General features: G+C 34.3%; 1 protein-coding gene across 1 annotated transcript; it reads left to right on the top strand.

The window, feature by feature from the left end:
* Nucleotides 1–2,152: 2,152 nt before the first annotated feature.
* LOC128188013 (uncharacterized) lies at nucleotides 2,153–21,295 on the top strand. Its single transcript, XM_052858773.1, has 5 exons — nucleotides 2,153–2,301; nucleotides 5,390–5,662; nucleotides 17,780–17,920; nucleotides 18,590–18,828; nucleotides 19,104–21,295. Exons 1-5 carry the CDS (start codon nucleotides 2,226–2,228, stop codon nucleotides 19,329–19,331), a joined length of 957 nt encoding a protein of 318 aa, XP_052714733.1. The 5' UTR covers nucleotides 2,153–2,225; the 3' UTR covers nucleotides 19,332–21,295.
* Nucleotides 21,296–21,816: the final 521 nt, after the last annotated feature.

Below are 21,816 nucleotides of genomic sequence, written 5' to 3'. Positions count from 1 at the left end.
GTTGTGTATGTGGGTGGCCGTATGTGGGTCCCATATTACGCTGGCAAACTCTATTTGGGGTCGAACCAGGGTTTTGTAGCACAGTTCCTTGGTCTTCTTTGGGCACTGGTAGATGTTTCTCTGGAGGAAAGCTCTGGTGTTGTTAGCTTTCCTTGTCACCTGGTTTATGTGATGATTCCAGTTAAGCTTGTTGTGGATGTTGACCCCGAGGTACTTTGCTGTTTCTACTATCTCCAAGACGTGTCCATGGATGGAATATGGATGATTTATAAGCTGTCTCTTGTTGCTTATTTGGAGAACTTGGCATTTCTGGGGGTGGAATTCCATGAGCCAGTCCCTTTCCCACTCTTGGGGGGCCTCCAGGTCTTCTTGGAGAAGGACTGCATCCTTAGACGTTTTGATACGTCTATAAAGGATGCAATCGTCAGCGAAGAGTCTCACTGAGGAGCCATTCTTTATATACTCAGGCAGGTCATTGATATATAATAGGAAGAATGTCGGACCAAGGACATTCCCTTGAGGAACTCCTGATAGGACAGGAGCTGGGTCAGATTTTCCATTCTCAAGAAATACTGTTTGTGTCCGATCACGCAGGAAGTCAGTAATCCAGCTATGAAGGCTTCCCCGAATTCCATAATGATGTAGTTTGCTCATCAGCCTAGTGTGCGGGACTTTATCAAAGGCCTTAGAGAAATCCAACAGAATAACATCTGACTGGCTTTTGTCGTCAATAGCTTTGGCAAGATCCTGTATAGTAACAATCAGCTGAGTCTCACAGGATCGTTGCTTTCGGAAGCCGTGTTGTGCGTCCGTTAGCATTCTCTGGCCTTCAACATGCCACATGATGTTGCTGGTGATGATGTGTTCAAGCATTTTACATGTTATAGATCTGAATATGTAAGTCCGTCGCCTGCTTTTAATGGCGCTACCCCTGTACTGTCCTTGTTCTTGCTGTTGATGAATCCCCAAAATCGCTTTGGGTTGGATGTACAGTCTGGTGAGATGATGTTATTTATATATTCATTGTATGCCTTCCTGCATGCCTCTCTAGTTTTGACTTTTAGATGTTGGTATTTTTTTTTATCCTTAGGATCGGCGATGAAGAGTCATAGTTGTTAAGGAACTGCTTTTTAAATTCAATGAATTCTGCCTTCATCTTATTTTCATCAGCTTTCTTCCATAGATATATTAGATCTTGCGTTTTACAGGTTTTCCACGTTTTGCCACAGCTGGTGTTTCAACAAAGACTGCATCGTGATCTGATAAACCCGGTATGGGGGTGCATCGGTTGACGAGGCTTGGTCGGTTTGACAGGAATATATCCAATGTGTTGTCTAGGCGAGTTGGGAAGGTCACCATCTGTTCCAAGCCACAATTTTGCAAGGTGTCTAGGAATTTCAGGTTAATTGCTGAACTAACATTGTTCCCTTTGATGGATACATCTGTCCAGTTGATGTCAGGCAGGTTCATATCCCCACCTATCCAGAATATGGCATTTCTGTTGTTGTTGTAAAGATTTTGGATTGTGTCCCAAAGATGTTCTATGTATGTTTCCTTACTATAGACGGTGGTCTATACACACTTCCGATGATAATTGGTAAGTTTTTACCTAGGTGTAATTTTGCAAAGACAGCTTCTGATGTAGTGTTGATGTCCACTGAGTCTATAATAAAGTCCTTCTTGATGGCTAGTAGAACTCCACCATACCCATCATGTCTGTCTTTTCTAATGACTTCATAATTGGGGGGGGGGGGGGGGATGTTTCTGCACTACATATTGATGATTTAGCCATGTTTCTGTGCCCATGATGATGCTTGGGTCTGCTTGAGCTATGAGATTCATGATTTCTTCCTTTTTGTTTTTAATACTTTGGAAGTTAATGATAATGATTTTGTGTTGTTGTGTGTGTGGTTTGTTCCTCTTGATTGGATTAGAGGGTGAAGAGCATGAAATTACATGTACACAAAATCTGTCAATTCTTACGTAATCTAAAACGAATATTAATCTTCACGATTAAAGAAGGAACTGATATAAAAAATGCATAATGTGTATTCAGTGCCAAATAATCAGTGATTTTAAATATATAAAATATACAGCCGGTATCTCTGAACGACTCTTTTATGGACGAATTAACAAAACCTTGGTTCCCGGAAATACCAATTTTGCAATATGAAGTAAACTTGACACATCAATTATTTAGAGACAATTACTTATTACGACAAACAATGGCATACTTAGGACTAGCAATTTACGTAATATGTTTAGTAGTGATTTCAGAGATATTTGCAATTCCTCCAAAGTGTAAGTATACATTCAGTATATGTTCGACCAAATAACGAAATATTTATCAACAGATCAATGGTTGTTGGCCTAGATGATGAAATTTTTCATTTGCCAATTAACGATGGCGATTTCTCTAAACAAAGGTCTAAAAGCGAAATGATTTATTTTAAAAGCTATCAAAATCAGTATGCTTACAGACGTAAAATAATGTATAATAAATCTACATGTTACCTGGTTACCGTTGTGAAATACAAACGATGTTGGGATTAGGGTAAGACGTGAGCGAGGGCAAACCATTCAATCAAGCAAATGGAAGCATTTCCAGACAGTGTAGATTCATAATCATTAAAACTACGACCTTCATACTGGGGCCTCAAGATGGGTTCAAATTTTAGTATAGAAAGGTATAGGGAAAATGTTTAAAAGTCTTCTTTTATACTCTGTTCCAAGATATCCTCTATTCACATTTTGCTTAATTACTCAATATTTATAGATACCTCAAGGTTTAAACAATGTTCATTCAAGAGTATGAACATTTCCAAGATTTTTTCTCTGAAATGCTCCCTCTTTGGAGTGTAGCTTATCAGGTTTTAATACCGTATTTTCCCGACGATAAGTTGGTATTTTTTTCCTCTGAAGCAGAGCACTCGACTTACCGTCTTGATCGACTTATCGTCTTGATCGACTTGTCTAAGGCTTGAGGTCAGAAAATTGTGAAAAATAGTATGAAAAATCTTGGTTTTAATCATCTTGAGCTGGCTGTGTTATTGAGAATTACTTTGTTGAATTCAATGTTCATCTTTAATTATTATCATTTTCACTCATCTGTTAACACTAGAATACATAATAATAACAGTTATTAAACAATAGTGCATTGTCTTTAATCAATTAAAAGTTTTACCGTTCCGTTTTTATAAACACATTGTCACATGATTCCATATATGACTATAGTGGGAAAATAATATTGCGCAGTAAAATTTAAACCAAACTTGAATGGAAAAAAATATTGCAGTAGGTCAGGGGAATGTTTTCAAGTTTTATTATTTTATTAGTAAAGAGTTGTTAGTGGAAAGTATAAATAAGAAATATTTTATGGTCAAAATCAATCTTAAAATACGTAATCGGCAATTATCATCTCTATTGTTTATACGGTAGGCTGATCCCGGTTGTGCTAATATAATCTTGCTAAGGCTGACATCTATACGGCAATTTTTACTCCCTGTGTATATAAAGAGTACCGTTATAAGAGTGATTATAGTTCATTGATTAATTCTTTGATTATTGTTAAATAAAAAATTTAGGAAACGTATGTATGTCGTATATCATCATTTTTAAGTCGTACAAATTATCGATCTATTTCTAACAGTGTTTATGTAAAACAATAGCGTGTACCCAGTAACTGCATTTATTGGATACAAAGTAAACAAGTTTCATCAAATCATAGTAATTGCTAAGCTTTCTGCACTTGAGTACCCCCTTTGAAGTCCGACACGAGACAGGTGCATGCCTCTGACACCGGAAATTGTTGAACAAACATTGACCAAGCGCCGAGTCAACAGGTGGCTGGTTACGTAATGACGAATACACTGGCGATGGTCAGAGTGGCTGATTATTTGATACATGGGAAAAAAATATTTCTGTCAAAGTAAGTTTAGTTTTGCACATCACGCGATATCGGGAATTGTTTACAATGCCAGCGACTTTGTAGATGTTGCCGGTATATGAAAATATGATGCATAAGTATAAAGTATAATTGTTTAAATGTTAATCATTAATAATAATTGGTATCGGGGACATCGTGGCATCATACACTGATAATGTTACTGCAGTTTTATACGCCATTTTGAAGTGATGAGATCGACGTGTTGTCTGAATCGACGTATCGTAGGATTTTGTTGAAATTTTTGCTAGAAATGAGCAATTCGACTAGTCGTCTGCATCGACAATTCGTCGGGAAAATACGGTACATGGCTAAAAAAAACGGAGTCTACGGGATTTTGCATTGCAAGTGCAACAAACCCAGATGGTAACGTTGAAAAATTGTGTGAGGTATTCCGAGTGACTTCCTTACAAACTGTAACCCTGCCCCAATACTGGGGTCTCAAGAGGGGTTTAATGTTGAAGTACATGTATATAGGAATAGTTTAAAAATTTCTTCTCAAGAAATACAATGCAATATTTAATTACATTACTATGTAAGCTTCCTCATATCGTCATATCCTCAAATCATGACTTTCTCATACTTTTTATGATAATTTATAGTTCATTTTACAACTGTATGTAATATTTAATGATAATCTTTGATACATTGAGGCCAAGGATAATAATATTGGTCAGTTGATGCATCTTATGATGTCCAAAAAAAAGTATGTCTCTTTTTTAAAATTTTAATGTAATGTATGATTATATGAGAATTATTTTGAGTTTAATTACAATATTTTTAAGAGTTTCGTATTTACAAATGTCAAAAGAAAATGATACAAAAACTATTGCTCAGGTGAGTGATATGGCCAGTGGACCTCTTGTGTTGTGGAACTACTTACTTCTTCATGTTCTTGACTCTCTTACAAGTGGGTGAATGAATAATACAAGTTAGTGATGGAAAATTCCCCCTTCTTGATATGGCACTGTAAAAGTGGTTATTTATGCGTAAGGAAAATTTATACAAGTTAAGCAGTAAGCTTAAACACCCCCCCCCCCCCATCCCCCCCCCCCCCCCCCCCCCCCCGGCATACTGTGAAAAAAATAAACTTTTGGTGTGTTAAATCAATCCTCTTGGTAATTTATACCTATGCGCATTGTTTGACCATAGAAAACGCGAAGTTAACCACCAGTGTGAAAACCACATCTACAGTATAGACTATGATAAAACATGATGACATAGTGTATTGATAAATTGGGTAGATGCAGTCCTTATTGAAAGCTGTGTCAATGTCAGTCCACTTTTCTGTAGAGAATAAATGTAAAGTAGATAAATACAAACCAATCCTTTCAAAAAAAGCTTGTGTTTGATCATAATGAGTTTAATATACTCTCTCAGTGAAATGGGGAACTGATTTGGAGTAAATATATGTAAATTTGATTATTTTTTCATCAATAACTATAGATTACATGGACCAGAGATGCGGTAAAACACTGACTATAGGCTCCTCAACTCCATCCATTCGTCTTGACTTGACCAGATACAGCAAATACGATAATAGAATGAACTGTAGACTAACAGTAAGGGCTTCAAATATAAGTGCCACGTCTCGGACTAGACTTATGTTGGTATTTAGGAAGATCGATATCAAAGGATATGATTTTATAGCCTGTGATGAAAGTGATGATGTTCTTTACATACATGATGGATCTTTGACGTCTGACCCACCTGTCAAAGGTATGAATGTTCTTAGAATGTTATCTACCATATATTACTGTCATTCATATACACAGTGAGCAATTAAGTATACAATTATTTAATGCCTCAGCAGTCAATTGACAAGAATATTTTTCCTGAGGTGCAGGGAACAGCTCAGTCTGTTCTTTTACCTTATATCGTTTTTTTTTCTTAAATACTGGTATGTTGCTTGTTGCTGGTCCAGTAGAGGCATTCTAACCAGCAATTCAGTAAATTGGTTTCTATAGTTAAGGAAAACTGAATGCGCAAACAAAAAAGTTGAAAATGTTTAATCTGCAATAAAACAACTAAATCCCTTTGAAAATGTAATAGTTTAAAATATAGGAACAGTTTTGTTTACTAGAATTTTTTTTACAAGTTGAATTTTATCCCCTCCTTGAATATGAAGTGAAAAAGAATTATTCTAAATTGCAGGACATGTACTGGTATTTCGATCACAGACACCTGTTGTTAATAGTCAGATAATATTCCATACTAAGATAGAGATATTTTTGATATCAGGTGCCTGTGATTTTAATCAGATTGACAAAAACAAATATTCTCTATGATTTGAAAATCTTTAAGTAATGCCATTTAAAGCTGCTTGGTCTGATTTTACATCAAATTTTGTGTACGTGTTTCAACGATGGTTATGCTAAGTATGTGTATAATAATGGATATTGCAGTAGTTTTCCCGGTCAATGAAGCCAGATTTCAATGAAAAAAAATATGTACGAAATTTGTTAACAATACAAAGGACATAAAAGGGTATCGAATTATTTTACCTACTGTTAAAATTCACCCCTGACGTTGAGACCAGTATGGTTGTATGGTTGTATTACGGCTTTGACATTGCTATAAATAATGGTCTTGATGTTCAGGAAAATTAAAAAAACTTGTGTACATTTTTCCCCTAATATTTCTGAGGTTTGCTTGGTTTACAATCGAACATAACATGCGCGGTGAATAAACCCAATCATTTGGGGGAAGAAACGAAACGGTTCCATTTTCTAAACATTAGCATGATGTGTTTTGGTTTGTTTTTTCATTTGCCCCCAAAAAAAATTATTTTTATATAATACTTTGAATATTTCTAACTTTGAAAGGAGACCGATTCCGCTGGGGTAAATAGGAAAAAGTCCATTACTTTTGATGATGGGTTTGTATGGAAAATTATTTGATGCTGTTAAAACCAAAAAATCGGACCAAGCAGCTTTAAGCATACAAGCTAGCAAACCCCCAAAGACTACATACATGTATTTTAGAACCATTTTAACAAGAGCTTGGACTTTCGGTAGATGTGTCAAACAGCAATGTTACGTAGACCTGTCTATTTCATTGCTGGCCACTCAGCCATAGCTCTTTGAAATCAACAAGATTTGTCTAGCTTTTGCGCTAAGACTACGCAATTGGTGCATATTTCGCTTGAAACCATGTCATTTTTAACTTGTTTTGACGCAAGAAATAGATAGCTACGTCTAACCGAAAGTCCATTGTTTTGTTAAAATGATTCTAACTTGTATAAGACATTTCAGAATAAAAAGAAAGCATTTCATCAGTGATGGTCTTGATTTATTTAGCAATCTATGATGATGAAATCACTGAAGACAAGCAGAAATTATCATAATGATTTATAACAAGATGATTGGAATGTTCTAACTAAACAACCTTGTAATTTTTATTTGGTTTTCTGACGGAAAACTCTGGTTATTGAAATGGTGAAAAAAGGCAGTTAGGCGGCCAGGCAAGCTGGTGCCGCGGGCAGGCAAGTTGGTGCCTGTCTATAGGGTACCCCTATTGTATGCATAAATCCTCCTACAGTTTTCATGTTAGAAAGTTTTTGTTTTGCAGATCAAGTGTATATATATCAGAGATATGCATATTTACTTGGGTTTTTATTTTTGATAAGTCATTAAAAAATATCAGATGTTGAACTTAATCCTTTTTGGCAAAATATTGCATAGGGTACCTCTATTGTATGGATATCTCCTACACTTTTCAAGATAGGAGATTTGTCTGTCATCTGTCGTAAACTTTTCACATTTTCATCTTCTTCTCCAGAACTATTGGGACGATTTCAACCAAACTTGACACAAAGCATCACTAAGTAAACAGGATTCAAGTTTGTTCAAAAGGCCACACTCTCTTTAAAGGGGAGATAATGTAGAATTTTGAAAATTTGTTGGTATATTTCAAATATCTTCTTCTCAAAAACAATATGGCCAGAAAAGCTGAAACCTGTGTGGACACATCCTCAGGTAGTGTAGATCAAGTTTTTTCAAATCATGATCCCTGGGGGTAGGGTGAGGCCATGGTGGGGGGGATCAAGTTTTACATTTGTATATGAAGAAAAAATCTTTAAAAATCTTTTTATTAAAATCAATCATCCAGAAAAGCTCAAATTTGTGTGGAAGCATCCTCATGTAGTGTAGATTCTCATTTTTTAAGGTGTCGAGCTAATGCTCGGCAGCCTTCTAGCGATCGTCTGGATTGGCAATCGTCCAAAAATTCATGCTCTGCACCGCCTTTTAAATGCGCATAAGAAATAAGTTCTTTAAAGTATTAAACGTATTACAAGATTTTTCTTTCCATTTATTCAACTAAATTGTGTACAAAAAACCCAACTTTACCTACCTGGTTATTGACAACTCATTGCATAAGAATAAATTTCCTTAATCAAGAAATGGCGAATGAATACAATCAGGCCTAGGTGTAAAGATTCACTAAATATTATTTTAGTTTATCGCTTACATTCTAATTGGAGACCGTGCCCGATAGAAATAACATTTTAGATGTAAATTTATTTGTTATCGGGCACGGTCTCCAAAATAAATGTAAGCGATAAACGTATCTAGCAATTTTGTTGCAAACGATAATGCAGTTGGTTTAGATAGCACGTGTTGTGGATTTGTTTGTAAACAACCATACCATAGGAAATCTTGTTTCATTATTGAAATAAATAAATGTATGTTTTGTTATCATAATTAGGGACACACTGTTAATGCATTCAAATTATGAACCTGTGAAAGTTGTTCAAAGACTGTTTGAAGCAGAAAGAAATTTTTGAACTTTGAAATTTTTGATTTTTTCAACTATGATGAGTTTTTGTATTATAAAAGCACCACTACCTATTTTATAAGAAAATATACTGATTTTTGTTTTTAAAGCAGCAGAAAACAGAATTCATATACTTTTCTATTCTAAGTCTAACATTATTTAATATGACTATTAGTACAGAAATTCAAATTATTGATATCATTCTATATAAAATAAAAAAAATGTCATCTCGACGCCTTTGTGGCCGTTCCGGCCTTTGATTTTTTCTAATCATGATCCTAGGGTAGGATGGGGCCACAATGAGGGGATGAATTTTTACATTGGAATATATAGAGAAAATCTTTAAAAATTTTCTTTTCAAAACCTATTTAGCCTGAAAAGCTCAAATTTGTGTGGAAGCATCCACAGGTAGTTAAGATTCAAGTTTATTCAAATCATGGTCCGCTGGGGTTGGGTGGAGCCACAATGGGAGGATCAAGTTTTACATAAGAACATATATAGAAAATCTTTAAAAATCTTCTGGAAAAGCATTCAGCCCAAAATGCTTAAACTTGTGTGAAAGCACAAGCTGTACAGATTAAAGTTTGATCAAACTATGATTTTATGGAGAAAAGTGGGTCCACAAAAGGGGGGATTTTATAGTAGGAATATTAATACTTATCTTCTCACAAATACTTTAACAACAAAAGGGCTTGGTATTTACCATAGAAATAATGGATATAAAATATGGATAAAAATTGGCAGATTTTTAAAAAAAATTTGTGTAGGATCTACAGTAGTTAATTGTCAAGATATTTTGAATTTGATACTGTATTAATGCTTATTTAATCAGAGTTATGGCTATTATTGCTCAGGTGAGCGATGTGGCCCCTGGGCCTCTTGTTTTGCAGATCAATTGTATGTATATGTAGAGATGTGCATATTATTTGGATTTGGATTTTAAGACGGAGGCTCTATGAGCCTCCTCTATTGCTACTGGTCAGCTCACATGTGACGTCGATAGTGGATTTGACGGACACCTAGCAGCAAAAATTGCAATATTCGTTTGGGATTCATATTTCAATGTATTACTATTGAAATAAATATCTTATTTGAAATTACAATAAATAGAACTACAGCCTACTCCGGATATATTGAAATTCAGGGGACCATGCAAATTATTTCAATATATCCGTATTTCAATGTAAGCGAAATTGACTGACGTGAAGCCGCCATTTTTGAAAGTTCAATCCCGATGTAAGCATAGAAAACCAAACCCGATCAAATTATTAGATCATCATTTATCTATTACAATAAACGGATTACATGGAACATTAATCCTTGAAAGTTTGATTAAAATTATATCCGAAAGTTTTGTAAGTTTCGTTTTGTTACTATCTTAAACCTCATCATAATCTCGGATCGCATTCTTGTACATTTTAGAAAAACGCTAGAGAAAAATCACCACACTCAAACGCTTCAAATATTGCTGAACGCTGCTTGTATATCATCGTTAGTGTACACGCGATAATCTCAAAATCCTTAGCTATTTCGAATTTAGGCTTTCATCAATAGCCATAACTAGTTTGTATTTAGCGTCCGGAGATAAGGTATCTCTTTTCCGTTGGGTTTCCATATTACGTCTAGCCTCAATACATCTGTATTCATAAAAACAAAAAATTAAACAGTGAATAAATTTTACTTTTTAATAAAAGTATAAAAACACACACGAAGAAAACTTATCAATTCACACCTTTGTTTATCAACCGGTCAGTCTGGCATAATTACTGTCACCAACTGTGACGACAGCCGCCAGGGAGAACTTCAATATAACCGTTATAAAAACAACTAATTATCACCTTTGGGGACCATTCAGTGGCTTCAATATAAGCGATATTTCAAAATAACCGATTTCATTATATCCGTGAAATCAATGCAAAGAATATGAGAGGCAAAAACTGGGGATTTATTTCTATTTCAAAATAAGCGGAATTTCAAAATAAGCGAGTTCAATATAAGTGGAGTAAGCTGTATATATATTGCAATCAATAACATAATTTCTCTCGAAAATTTTAGTCAATATGTCAAATTCCAAGTAAGTATGAATATGCATGAGTTTAAGAATAGCAATGGTGTGTAATTGTTTAGTGGCTATTTATACAGCTACCTGTCTGTGATGTCAAATAATGAGGATTCCTCAAGAACCATCTTGTGTTGACTGAAGTGTTAAATAATTATGAGATTCAATGGATAAACACGGCGTGGTTCTTAGTCTGTATTGTATTTTACTTGCGCATTATCAATTCATCTCCTGAGGAGATATATCTTCTATGTATAGCTACACCCCCGCCCCCGACATCGATCCAATAAAATGATTAAAATGATTATTCAACAAGTTGAACCACTGCTATGTGAACTTGAGTATTCCCCCAATTAAGTACAGACAACCGTGGTCGTAGCATGGCACATTTTAGTTTAGTTTTACTTGGCATGCATACTAAACCTACTATAAGGATAGTGAAACAAATAAATTAAACATCCAGATTACATCCTTTAACGCAACCCCCCCCCCACACACACACACATTCAGTGTGTGCATAGGTAGAGTACCCAGGCCACGTTCTGTGAAGCTTGATTAATCCTGCATTGTCTGGCCAGCGCTGTCGATTTGAAAGTAAGTTGGGAAGTCAGTGTTTTTGCAAGCCGATAAGAGAATTTCGCGTGTAAAAAGTGTAAAAACATTTGACAGAATGTACATATTTTCTTTTAAAAGTGACATACGGGGTATTACAAGATTTACCGCGGTATATTATTTTAAATTTAGCTTTAAAGAGATATTACAGTGAATTCTCTTCATCTTGGATATTTCCCTTTTTAAACAAATAGAGGTCGTGCATATACTGAAAGATTGAATCTTTTTACAGCAAAAAAAGCCCGCAATTGCGTGTTAAATATTTTTTCGAAATTCTAAATTTATATCTCTAAAATTTTGTTTAAACCACAAGTAAAATCTGTATAAATTCGTAATATTTTCATCCCTTGCACAAAGTCACGATGAAATGTTTACAGTTGATGCGCTAAGCTGTTGATGAAAAGGCTGAGCTAGCAATATTTACTTTTTGGACCGCCTGATATGATTAAATCAATTGTAATTTTGAGCAAAATTGAGCAAAATGAGCTGTAGAGTCTCTTATACAGTCAAAACTGCCGAAGCGGCGACCCTTATTAAGCAGTCACCTTTCGTATGCGGTCATTTTATTTCCTCCCGATGAAAAATCCTATATATAAATGCCCTCTAAAGAGCGGTCACCTGTATAACACGGTCAGCGGTCATCGTATTTTGATCTGAAACTTTACAGTCGACATGCACTAGGCGGCCATTTTGGCCGATCACATGATTTACACCCGGGGATTTTAAACATGGCTTCCGAATGCCGGGTTATCAATGTGAACAATAATTATACGCTTGAGGCGAGAGAAACCATATTAATCGATGTATTCAAAATACATAATTGGCAGATCAGATACCAATGGGAATCAAGTGAATTGTTTAAACATGTATTAACAATGTTTCTTTTATAAACATGAATGAAAAAGGTGTCAAAAATGTCGGCAGCGAGGCAAGAGAAAATTGCTTGATTTAATTATATAATTTTGAGTTCAGATACAGTCGGTTAAAAACTTAATTGTTGATTTGTATTAAAAGTGTTTGTTTTTAGCTCACCTGAACCGAAGGTTCAAGTGAGCTTTTCTGATCACCCGTTGTCCGTCGTCCGTCCGTCCGTCCGTCCGTCCGTCTGTCTGTCTGTCCGTCCGTCTGTAAACTTTTCACATTTTCAACTTCTTCTCAAAAACCACTGGGCCAAATTTAACCAAATTTGGTGCAAAGCATCTTTATGGAAAGGGGGTTATAAATTGTAAAAATAAAGGGCACAGCCCTTTTCAAAAGGGAGATAATTGCGAAACAGTAAGTATAGGGTGCATGTCTTTAAAAATCTTCTTCTCAAGAACCACTGCACCAGAAATGCCAATATTTACACAAAAACTTGTATATATAGTGAAGATTCTAAATTGTAAAAATCGTGACCCTCGGACCAAAACTGGGGCCCCAGGCGGGGTTCAAAGTTTAACATAGAAATACATAGGAAATTTTTTTAAAAATCTTCTTCTCAAGAACCACTGCACCAGAAATGCCAATATTTACACATAAGCTTGTATACATAGTGAAGATTCTAAATTGTAAAAATCGTGACCCTCGGACCAAAACTGGGGCCCCAGGCGGGGTTCAAATTTAACATAGAAATACCTTAGGAAAATGTTTAAAAAATCTTCTTCTCAAGAACCACTGCACCAGAAATGCCAATATTTACACAAAAGCTTGTATATATAGTGAAGATTCTAAATTGTAACAATTGTGACCCTCGGACCAAAACTGGGGCCCCAGGCAGGGTTCAAAGTTTAACATAGATATACCTTGGGAAAATGTTTAAAAAATCTTCTTCTCAAGAACCACTGCACCAGAAATGCCAATGTTTACACAAAAGCTTGTATGTATAATGAAGATTCTAAATTGTAGAAATCGTGACCCTCAAATCAAAACTGCAGCCCCAGGCGGGGTTCAAAGTTTAACATAGAACTACATATGAAAAATGTTTTAAAAATTTTCTTCTCAAAAACCACTTCACCAAAAATGCCAATACATACACAAATGGTTGTATATATAGTGAAGATTGTAAAAATCGTGACCCCTGAACAAAAAGTGGGGCCCCAATAGGGGTTTAGATTTTAACATATATAGGAAAATGTTTTAAAATCTTCTTCTCAAGAACTATAGTGCAACTGTTTGGGATATTACTATGCATACATGTACATCCTTAAATAATGTAGATTCAAAAAATTGTAACTCCCGGACAATTGATGGGCACCAAGAGGGGTTCAAAATTTAAACATTTTAAAAAACATAAAGGAAAAGTTTAAAAATTTTCTTCTCAAGAACAACAATGTTTTAGTTTGTGGAATTTCTATGCCTTCGCTCATGTAGACTTCTAATTGGTAAAATCATGACCCCCGGACCAATACTGGGGCCCCAAGATGGGGTCAAAGTTTATTATAGAAATATAAAGGTAACGTTAAAATATCTTCTTCTCGAGAACTACAATGCCTCAATTTGTGAGATTACTATCATGCATACAACCTTGGATAATGAAGGTTCGACAGTTTTAAAATAGTGACCCCTGGACTAATACTAGGGACCCAAGATGGGTTTAAAGTTAAATGTAGAAGTACCGGTATATATGGAAAATGTTTAAAAATCTTCTTTTCGAGAACTACAATGCATCAATTTGTCAGATAACTACGTAAGCACCCTCAAATAGTGTAGATTCGAAATTATAAAAGCTGTGACCTCAATCTAATACTGGGGCCCCAAGAGGTGTTCAAAGTTTAGCATAGAAATATAGAGGGAAAATGTTGAAAAATCTTTTTCTAGGGAACTATAATGCTTCAGCTTGTGAGATAACTATGCAAGCATCCTTAAATAATGTAGATTCCAAATAATTAAAACTTTAGCCCTGGACTAATACTGTGGCCCCAAGAGGGGTTCAAAGTTTAACATAGAAAGATATATTGAAAATGTTTTTAAAAAGTTTTTCTCGAGAACTATAATGCTACAGTTTGTGAGATTATTATGCAAGGATCCTCAAATTGTGTAAACTCTAATGTAGTGGAACCAAGAGTTATCTTTCTTGATGTTCTGTACAGTCTGAGAGTTATTTCTCTTGAAGTGGAACTCTGCTACGTTCAGTTTTTCAGGTTGTGTACATGCGGCATACTTGCCAACCTCCAACATGTGAAAATCTGGTCATGACCAGATTTGGAAAGTAAAAAATCTGGTCATAGCGCGTAACGATATTCACGACATATTTACCATGCATTTCATAGGTATATACAATAGAAATATGTGTTAAAAACTTATGTGTAATGCTTTATTGCAAAGAAGCATTTTAACTAACAGTTGCTGATTTTGAATTTTGCAAAGTGATCCGACACAGAAAATGGTAGGTTGTGTTCAGCTAAAAAAAAGTGCAAAAAGAGTTTCTGCTACATTAACCTTGCTTTTGAACTCTGTAAATGATGGCATGAAAGTTGTAAGTGACTTGGAAGAGTTATGTGTATTAAAAAGCATCCTATACATGACTTAGCGTTTTTGAATGTTTAGTCAGATCATTTTGGGCACAAAATCCAATATTCAAATGTGCGTTATATAGAACATAAAAGCCTTGTTTTGTACTCGATTACTTTGTTTTACTTATGGGAATTCATTTTCCCAGATATGTTGATAGGTACAAAAATATCGTTTTCTTTTTGTTGGTTTTGATTCCGCTGGCACCGATAAGACCTTTTCTTATTGGAAGCCATCACACTTAATGATTTAAACCTTCGCTTAGTCAAAACAACTCACGATAATAATTACACATAATGTGTCTGTTATAGCCATCGGCATTGTTTACGTGTTACGTAAATCCAAGCTCAGCTTGGGTTCATAACTGGAAGTCAAACGCGCAACGTAATTTACGAACCAAATCCGGAAATCGGGAGATTTTCGGGTTGTTCGACAAAAATCGGGTGAAAAGCATGACCCGCCGGGTCATAAAAAATAATCGGGTGAAGGGTTGAAAAATCGGGTGTGACCCGACGAAATCGGGTCAGTTGGCAAGTATGACGTGCGGTCCTACCGCAGTGCTACACATTTTCATTCCTATGTTACTGTTTATGTTGTTCAAGCCAACCATAAACCTCGGACCATAACTGGGTCCCCAGAAAGGGGTTCAATGTTTAAAATAGAAAAAGCATATGCTACGAAATGTAATGTTACAAGGAACTGCTGTTCAGGTGAGCGATGTGGCCCATGGGCCTCTTGTTTTATTTATACGGTACTCATAAAAATAGTGTTATAATTCTGAAAATGTCAGCGACAAGATTATACCACGTAATGACTTTTTTCAATAATTTATAAAAATATAAAAATTGCATTGTTATGTATTTGTACTTATTTGTAAATATGATAGATACTATAAGAACATCAAATCAATTACTTTATCTATCTTTTTGATACATTATGCTAAATATCAAGTATATAATTAAAATAAAGTTGAATAATTGTTTTAATAAGGTATTTGATGCCGCCAAATTCACAAGTCTCTATTCAAAGGCCACCTCTGTTAAGAGGTCACTTTGGGTGCCTCCCGCAGGTGACTGCTTAATACAAGTTTGACTGTATATAAATATTTCATCTCCATAACTTTTTGAAATGCTTAGAAATATATTTTATCACTCTCTACAATCGAATCATACATTCTGAAAAAGAAAAAAAAACAACAACTATGTGAGATTGAGATCATGCATGTACTACCTACATGTAACATTAGGGGTTTTTAAGCATGAACGATTATTTCATATGAAAAAAATTCGCTGTTCAAAAGTTTTTATTGATTATATATCATAAATTTTCGTTTATATTGTGAATCATTAGATATAGTGCTAACTAACAAAATATTTTTTTGTTTGTAATTTGTTTTTGCATATTCCATAAAAGAGCATGAATATGTTAGCAAAGTAGTTTCTGTCCTGTAGTATTTAGTATTGCAAACTCTTAATTGATACTCTAAACCTTCTATACCTTAAAATTTGAAGAAGAAAAAACCATTATTATTTTTGGGAGTTGATTTTTACCAACTCTCCTATACAGTTACTCTGGCAAACCGGAAGTGAAACTGTGTTTGGACCTATAACCACAGATCATCGCCGCTGACAAGACCTTGTTCTCGAAAATAATCGATAAATTCGATGTAATGCATTCTGAAGCAATAAATATTATTATAGTTAAATATTGCTTGGATCCATATAATTTTCCAAAAATATTTACATTACTGATAAATAGTTTGATGGAATTTATTCTATCTTAAAATATTATGCAACATGATTCATATGATGTTTTCCTAGAATTCCGAAAATTCATGCGTTATTCAATTACAGATAAGAAACTACTTGGCATGCGAAATTACATATCATAGATTTTAAGATAAATATCAATCGATGATGTCAACTCCCATCTGTACTTCAAAACTTGGAATTCTTAGATTAATCTCCTCCGCAATGATGCCTCCGTCTCTCAGTACTTTCAGTACTTTGATTGATAATGTTTACAAAAGATATAAGTTTTTGAACTTACAGGTTGTCATTTTAATATTTGCAAAATATTGCATTATCTAGAGTATCCCATTTCTCTGGATAGATAGTGTTTTTCAATACAGAGCTCATGAATATATATTTGGGGATACTGTTCACACAAGAAAAAACCTAGTTTGCTGTCAGGTTGATAGCTCTTCTCTTGTTGATATTAAACTATTATTGTTCAATGCGTTCTATTCTTTGAATGATATTCTTAATCCCTTCCTTATTTTGTCATGAAGAAAACACTGTCATAAAAATTTGCCAATATTTAAATGTTAGTTACGTTGGTTTAATTTTAGATTGCCTTAGCTTAGCTTTTTCTGTTGCTTCTCATGTACAGTAAATAACTCTGAGAGATTTCATCCACCAGTCACTTCTAGGTATCTTAAAAAGCAAAAAAGAAATGCTCAGTCCAACAGAAATAATATTTTAAACGAATTAGTTTGTTTAGTTTCATTTCAGTCTATAAAAATGCAGAAACTGAAATTTAGTCAAAACTATTGACTATATATGGAGTATGTTTTGACCACTGTTGAATTATGTCTTGCAAATACATAATGTATAAATATTCAATTTAGGAATTTTATCTACTTTAAACAAATTCAGTTGTATTTCAAATTGCAAATGGAAAAAAATGTTGAAGTTATACAATATTCAAAGTTTCTCAACATAAAAATCAGAATAGCCAACATGCTACATGCATGTTTTCACTGTTACAAGCATGTGAAGACAAGTAAAACCTAATCTATAGCTGCACGTTGAAACTAATTACTGGCTTGTTTTTTTTATGTTTAACAGTATTTATAGCATAATGAATGTAATTTGGCATCACTCTGGTCTGTATGATAGGTTTGGCCCGGGCCCTTTGTGGGGAGAGAGAACCATTGGGAAGTTATGTGTCAACAGGGGATTCCCTTACTCTCAGATTCAAATCAAACTTTTGGAATACTGATGATGGTTTTAAGCTGCTCATCACACCATTCCATACAGGTAAATGTAGATCTATTAGTATATGTAGGGTCACCTGATCTTTTTTTTTATTATATATGTTACCAAATTGTTGAATTAATGATATACATGTACTACATTGTAGTATGTAATTTTTGACTTATTGATACTATGGTAATATACAATGTTCTTAAACAAAATTGCCAATCTTGATTGAATACAGGGTATATATTATCGGTAGGTATTTTACATCTTCCAACTAACTTCTCTATTTCTGAAGGAAAGTGACTGTGATTCATAGCTCTATAGAAACTGGCAGGGCTGAAATCTACACAATCCTGTTCAAACCAGTTTATCGATTGGTTAAAACCCTTAGCATGCAATCTAAGAAAAATCGCAGACTGTATGGAATAATCATGATGATATCAGACTCAATTTCCCATATAAGACAACATGGCTATTTCTTTTATCTAACATACTGATTGATGCATGGACAATAATTTAGTTAATTTTACTTACTCTTTACTATCAATTGATTGTTAAATATTAACAACATAATAATAATATTCTTTGATGCTTTATGTTAATATAATGAAGGTAGCGATCATTGCAGAAAAATACATAACCCGTAAATTTTTGCAATGTCGCTACCTTCATGTCCAACATGAATCTGACACCAAAGAAAGCATTTCATTGTTTAAATATTTACAGGATCCTGCCTTGGATCTGAGTACCGTTGTAATGGCGGTCAGTGTATATCTGGTGGCAACAAATGTGACAACTACCGCCAGTGTGGGGAGTCCATTGATGAGTGTGAAGTGACCCGCACCCTCTCCTGGATAGCTGGGGTGGTGGTCGGCGTTATATTCATCTTGGTTATCATTGGTGTTGGAGTTTTCTGCCTTAGGCGATTTCTCAGAAGACGAAACAATTCTGGAGGTGTGGTCAAGGTATGTTACAAATTTTTAAATAAGAATGCGTCATCTGAAACCTATACATACATTGATTGTAGATGGTTTCAATTCTCAAGTCAAGCTAAAATGACATTAGTTTTTTAACCTTGCATTTGATAAACAAAAACTTATAGTATTGACTATGTAGATTGCAAAAAAAATGTGCATGTTAATCAATTCCATATTGCTTTGGAAGATTTTAACTAGAATTTTTTTTTTGTAAAATGTAACTTAGTTTCATATACAATCAAGTTTTCTTATATTGTTTGCAGTACTCTGCTGCCCCGCAGCCAGTGACCGCACCACCGATGTACCAGCAGCCAGGGTCTGTCCCACCCTACCAACAACCGGGAACCACTCCTGGCTACTACCCTCCTGCTCCAGAACCCCAGGGCTATCCCCCACAGAATGCTGCCTATCCACCCCCCTACCCCCAGCAACCCCAGGGTTACCCACCTGCTTCCAACCCTTATCCCTATGGTGCTCCCATGGGGCAGTGATAAATCCGAGAGGAAGTCCGGTTTTATCTCCAGATTCCTACTTTTTGTGTAGTTTGAAACAATTACTAAGGGTTAATTCCATAATGCATACTGATAATCCTTTATTAAGAAATCTTTTTCATGCTGCTGTATTAGATTAGAAGTTCAATTTCAAAATGATCTTTTTATTTGGAATGTTAACAACCTAGATTAAACGTGGATTTTGAAGAAAGATGTCATTGTGTTGAAGTTTTTTAAAACTAGCAAGCTTTAATTAATATGGTAATATCTTATTCAGACTAGAAGTTCACTTTCAAAATGATCTTTCTATTTGGAATGTTAACAACCTAGAGTAAATGTGGATTTTGAAGAAAGATGTCATTGTGTTGAAGTTTTTTAAAACTAGCAAGCTTTAATTAATATGATAATATTTTATTCAGACTGATTAGATATTCATTACCAGTAGATATTGTGTCATTAGAGCAATAGATCAAATCTATGGGAGTGAGAATAATCATAGTCTTCTTTAATAGTAAGATTTCTCTAACATTTCTATATAAATGTATTCAACTGTAAGTATTATGACAATGTGGTGTTAAGCTTGAAATTGTTGGTATGTCACACATTTACAATGGAGTTTTATCACACTCTGGTGTTTTCTAATATTTTATATTTAGAGGTGTTTAACGATAATAACATTTTCTTTGTTGTGATAAAATGAAGATGCATGTTTGCTCTTTTTGTATTTATGCAAGAAAAAACCCAAAACCAATCTACCGGTACATGTATTTACGTACCGATTCCCAGATATTGAATTAAGTGTTTATTGTACATGTTTTCAGTAATATCCTTTTGAATTTGAAGATTTGTGAACAATTTTGAGAGTACATGTACTCGGTAGGCTAAATTATTCAATACTGAAAGATAGCCATTTATTCAGAATTTTTGTTTAGAGTGTATACATATAGGTATTGCACAGAAAAAGATCTTTTTATCCATGACATGTGAAAGTTTGAAAATATCTTTAAAACTGTGTGACTTTTTATGTTTTTATTTCTTTGAAGATATTATGTACCATTTTATATGAAGTTGTGACATTGATTTTGTAAAAGTTTGAATAACTAAAATTTATACTTGACACAAAGAGTCAGATAATTCTAAAATTAAAATAAGGTAATTAAAAGGCCAAGAATGTGTGTATAAACCTAACAGAGAGGCCATAGGGTCATCTTTAGTATCTCACTCAAAAATTAATTGCATTATAGTACTAATTGTTAAAAGTATCATGTTTAGTGTGTATATTAAACTGTGCTATCATCTAATAAGCACATTTTTCTGTAGTTCAACAACATTTATTCTTTGCTTGTTTGTTTTGGGTAGTATTGTTCATGTTTTTCTTTCAACTTGATTTTTCATTTTATTGTAAATTTTTAGAATGTTGTAAAAATAATCAAGTTATTAGGTTTTCTATATTAATAAGGTTTTTTTTTTAAATGAAAGAGGGATATTCCCACAAGCACATGTTTCTGCCACAGCCAGAAAGTTTACCCTGTAGTACAATAACAACCATCATCGCAAACCACAGTTTTGAGTCCAGATGATGGAGAGAATCGATGTGAATAATAACACATTTCATGCATTTTGATACTATTTGCAAACACTTCAATGCAGAAATAAGTGTCTGTGGGCATTCCACATTGTTTGGTTTGGGTTTGTACTGGAGTTTTGATTTTTGCAATTGTTGATTTTTCAACTTTTACTTTTTTCCATATTATAAATGCATCTCTAACACTCAGTAGTGATATGAAAACATTCTACCTTTTTTTACCTACATGTTTAGTGGCATATATGTAATTTTTCTATCTTGTTGATATATATGCATTGTTGTTGTTAATTTTATACTTGAATTAATTCATAATATTCCTCCAAAGTTTGTTATACATACATTGTGGATATGTTCAATTAAACATGTTTTATAATATCAATTGCATCTCTTCCCTTGTTTATGAAATATAAGGTTATAAATAACATTAATGAAAGGTTCTGATACCACTAGTCTTAAATTAACAGAGTGAAAATTCATCATATAGCCTTCTTTGCCAAAAAAAAAAGGGGGAACATTTTTGAAACCCGTCGTTTAAATGAAATAAATTATCCATCAAAATGGAAGTTTTAACAATTTACCGGTAGTAGTTTTTTTTCCCCTCATAAAAAATCATTATACATGTATTATTGCCTTATTTAACGAGGCCGAGTACAGAACGAGTACGCACGCTTTCGCGCAGCATTTCATTTGTATTGTGACGTCATCTTTTTGCTTGTTTGACGCCATGGCGTGATACTTTTATCTGCAGATATTCAGCGAAATTTGTTGAAAATGGCTCGTTTAATGCGTAAAATTAATGTTATATTGTGGAATAAACATAACTGTCTCGAAGTATAAGCTATATTTGGGCTCGGGTCGAAAAAGTGAAGAGGGTTCAGCAGGCCAAACCCTCTGTCACGT

This window comes from Crassostrea angulata, chromosome 6 (assembly GCF_025612915.1).
Source record: "Crassostrea angulata isolate pt1a10 chromosome 6, ASM2561291v2, whole genome shotgun sequence".
Taxonomy (NCBI): domain Eukaryota; kingdom Metazoa; phylum Mollusca; class Bivalvia; order Ostreida; family Ostreidae; genus Magallana; species Magallana angulata.
The sequence above is the reverse complement of the archived record's forward strand: the minus strand, read 5'-3'. Positions and strand labels throughout refer to the sequence as shown.

Coding starts and splice junctions, on each gene's coding strand:
- LOC128188013 (XM_052858773.1), top strand. CDS start 2,226: ATGGCATACTTAGGACTAGCAATTTACGTAATATGTTTAGTAGTGATT. Junction 2,302..5,389: donor ATTTGCAATTCCTCCAAAGT/GTAAGTATACAT, acceptor CAATAACTATAG/ATTACATGGACCAGAGATGC. Junction 18,829..19,103: donor ATTCTGGAGGTGTGGTCAAG/GTATGTTACAAA, acceptor TATTGTTTGCAG/TACTCTGCTGCCCCGCAGCC.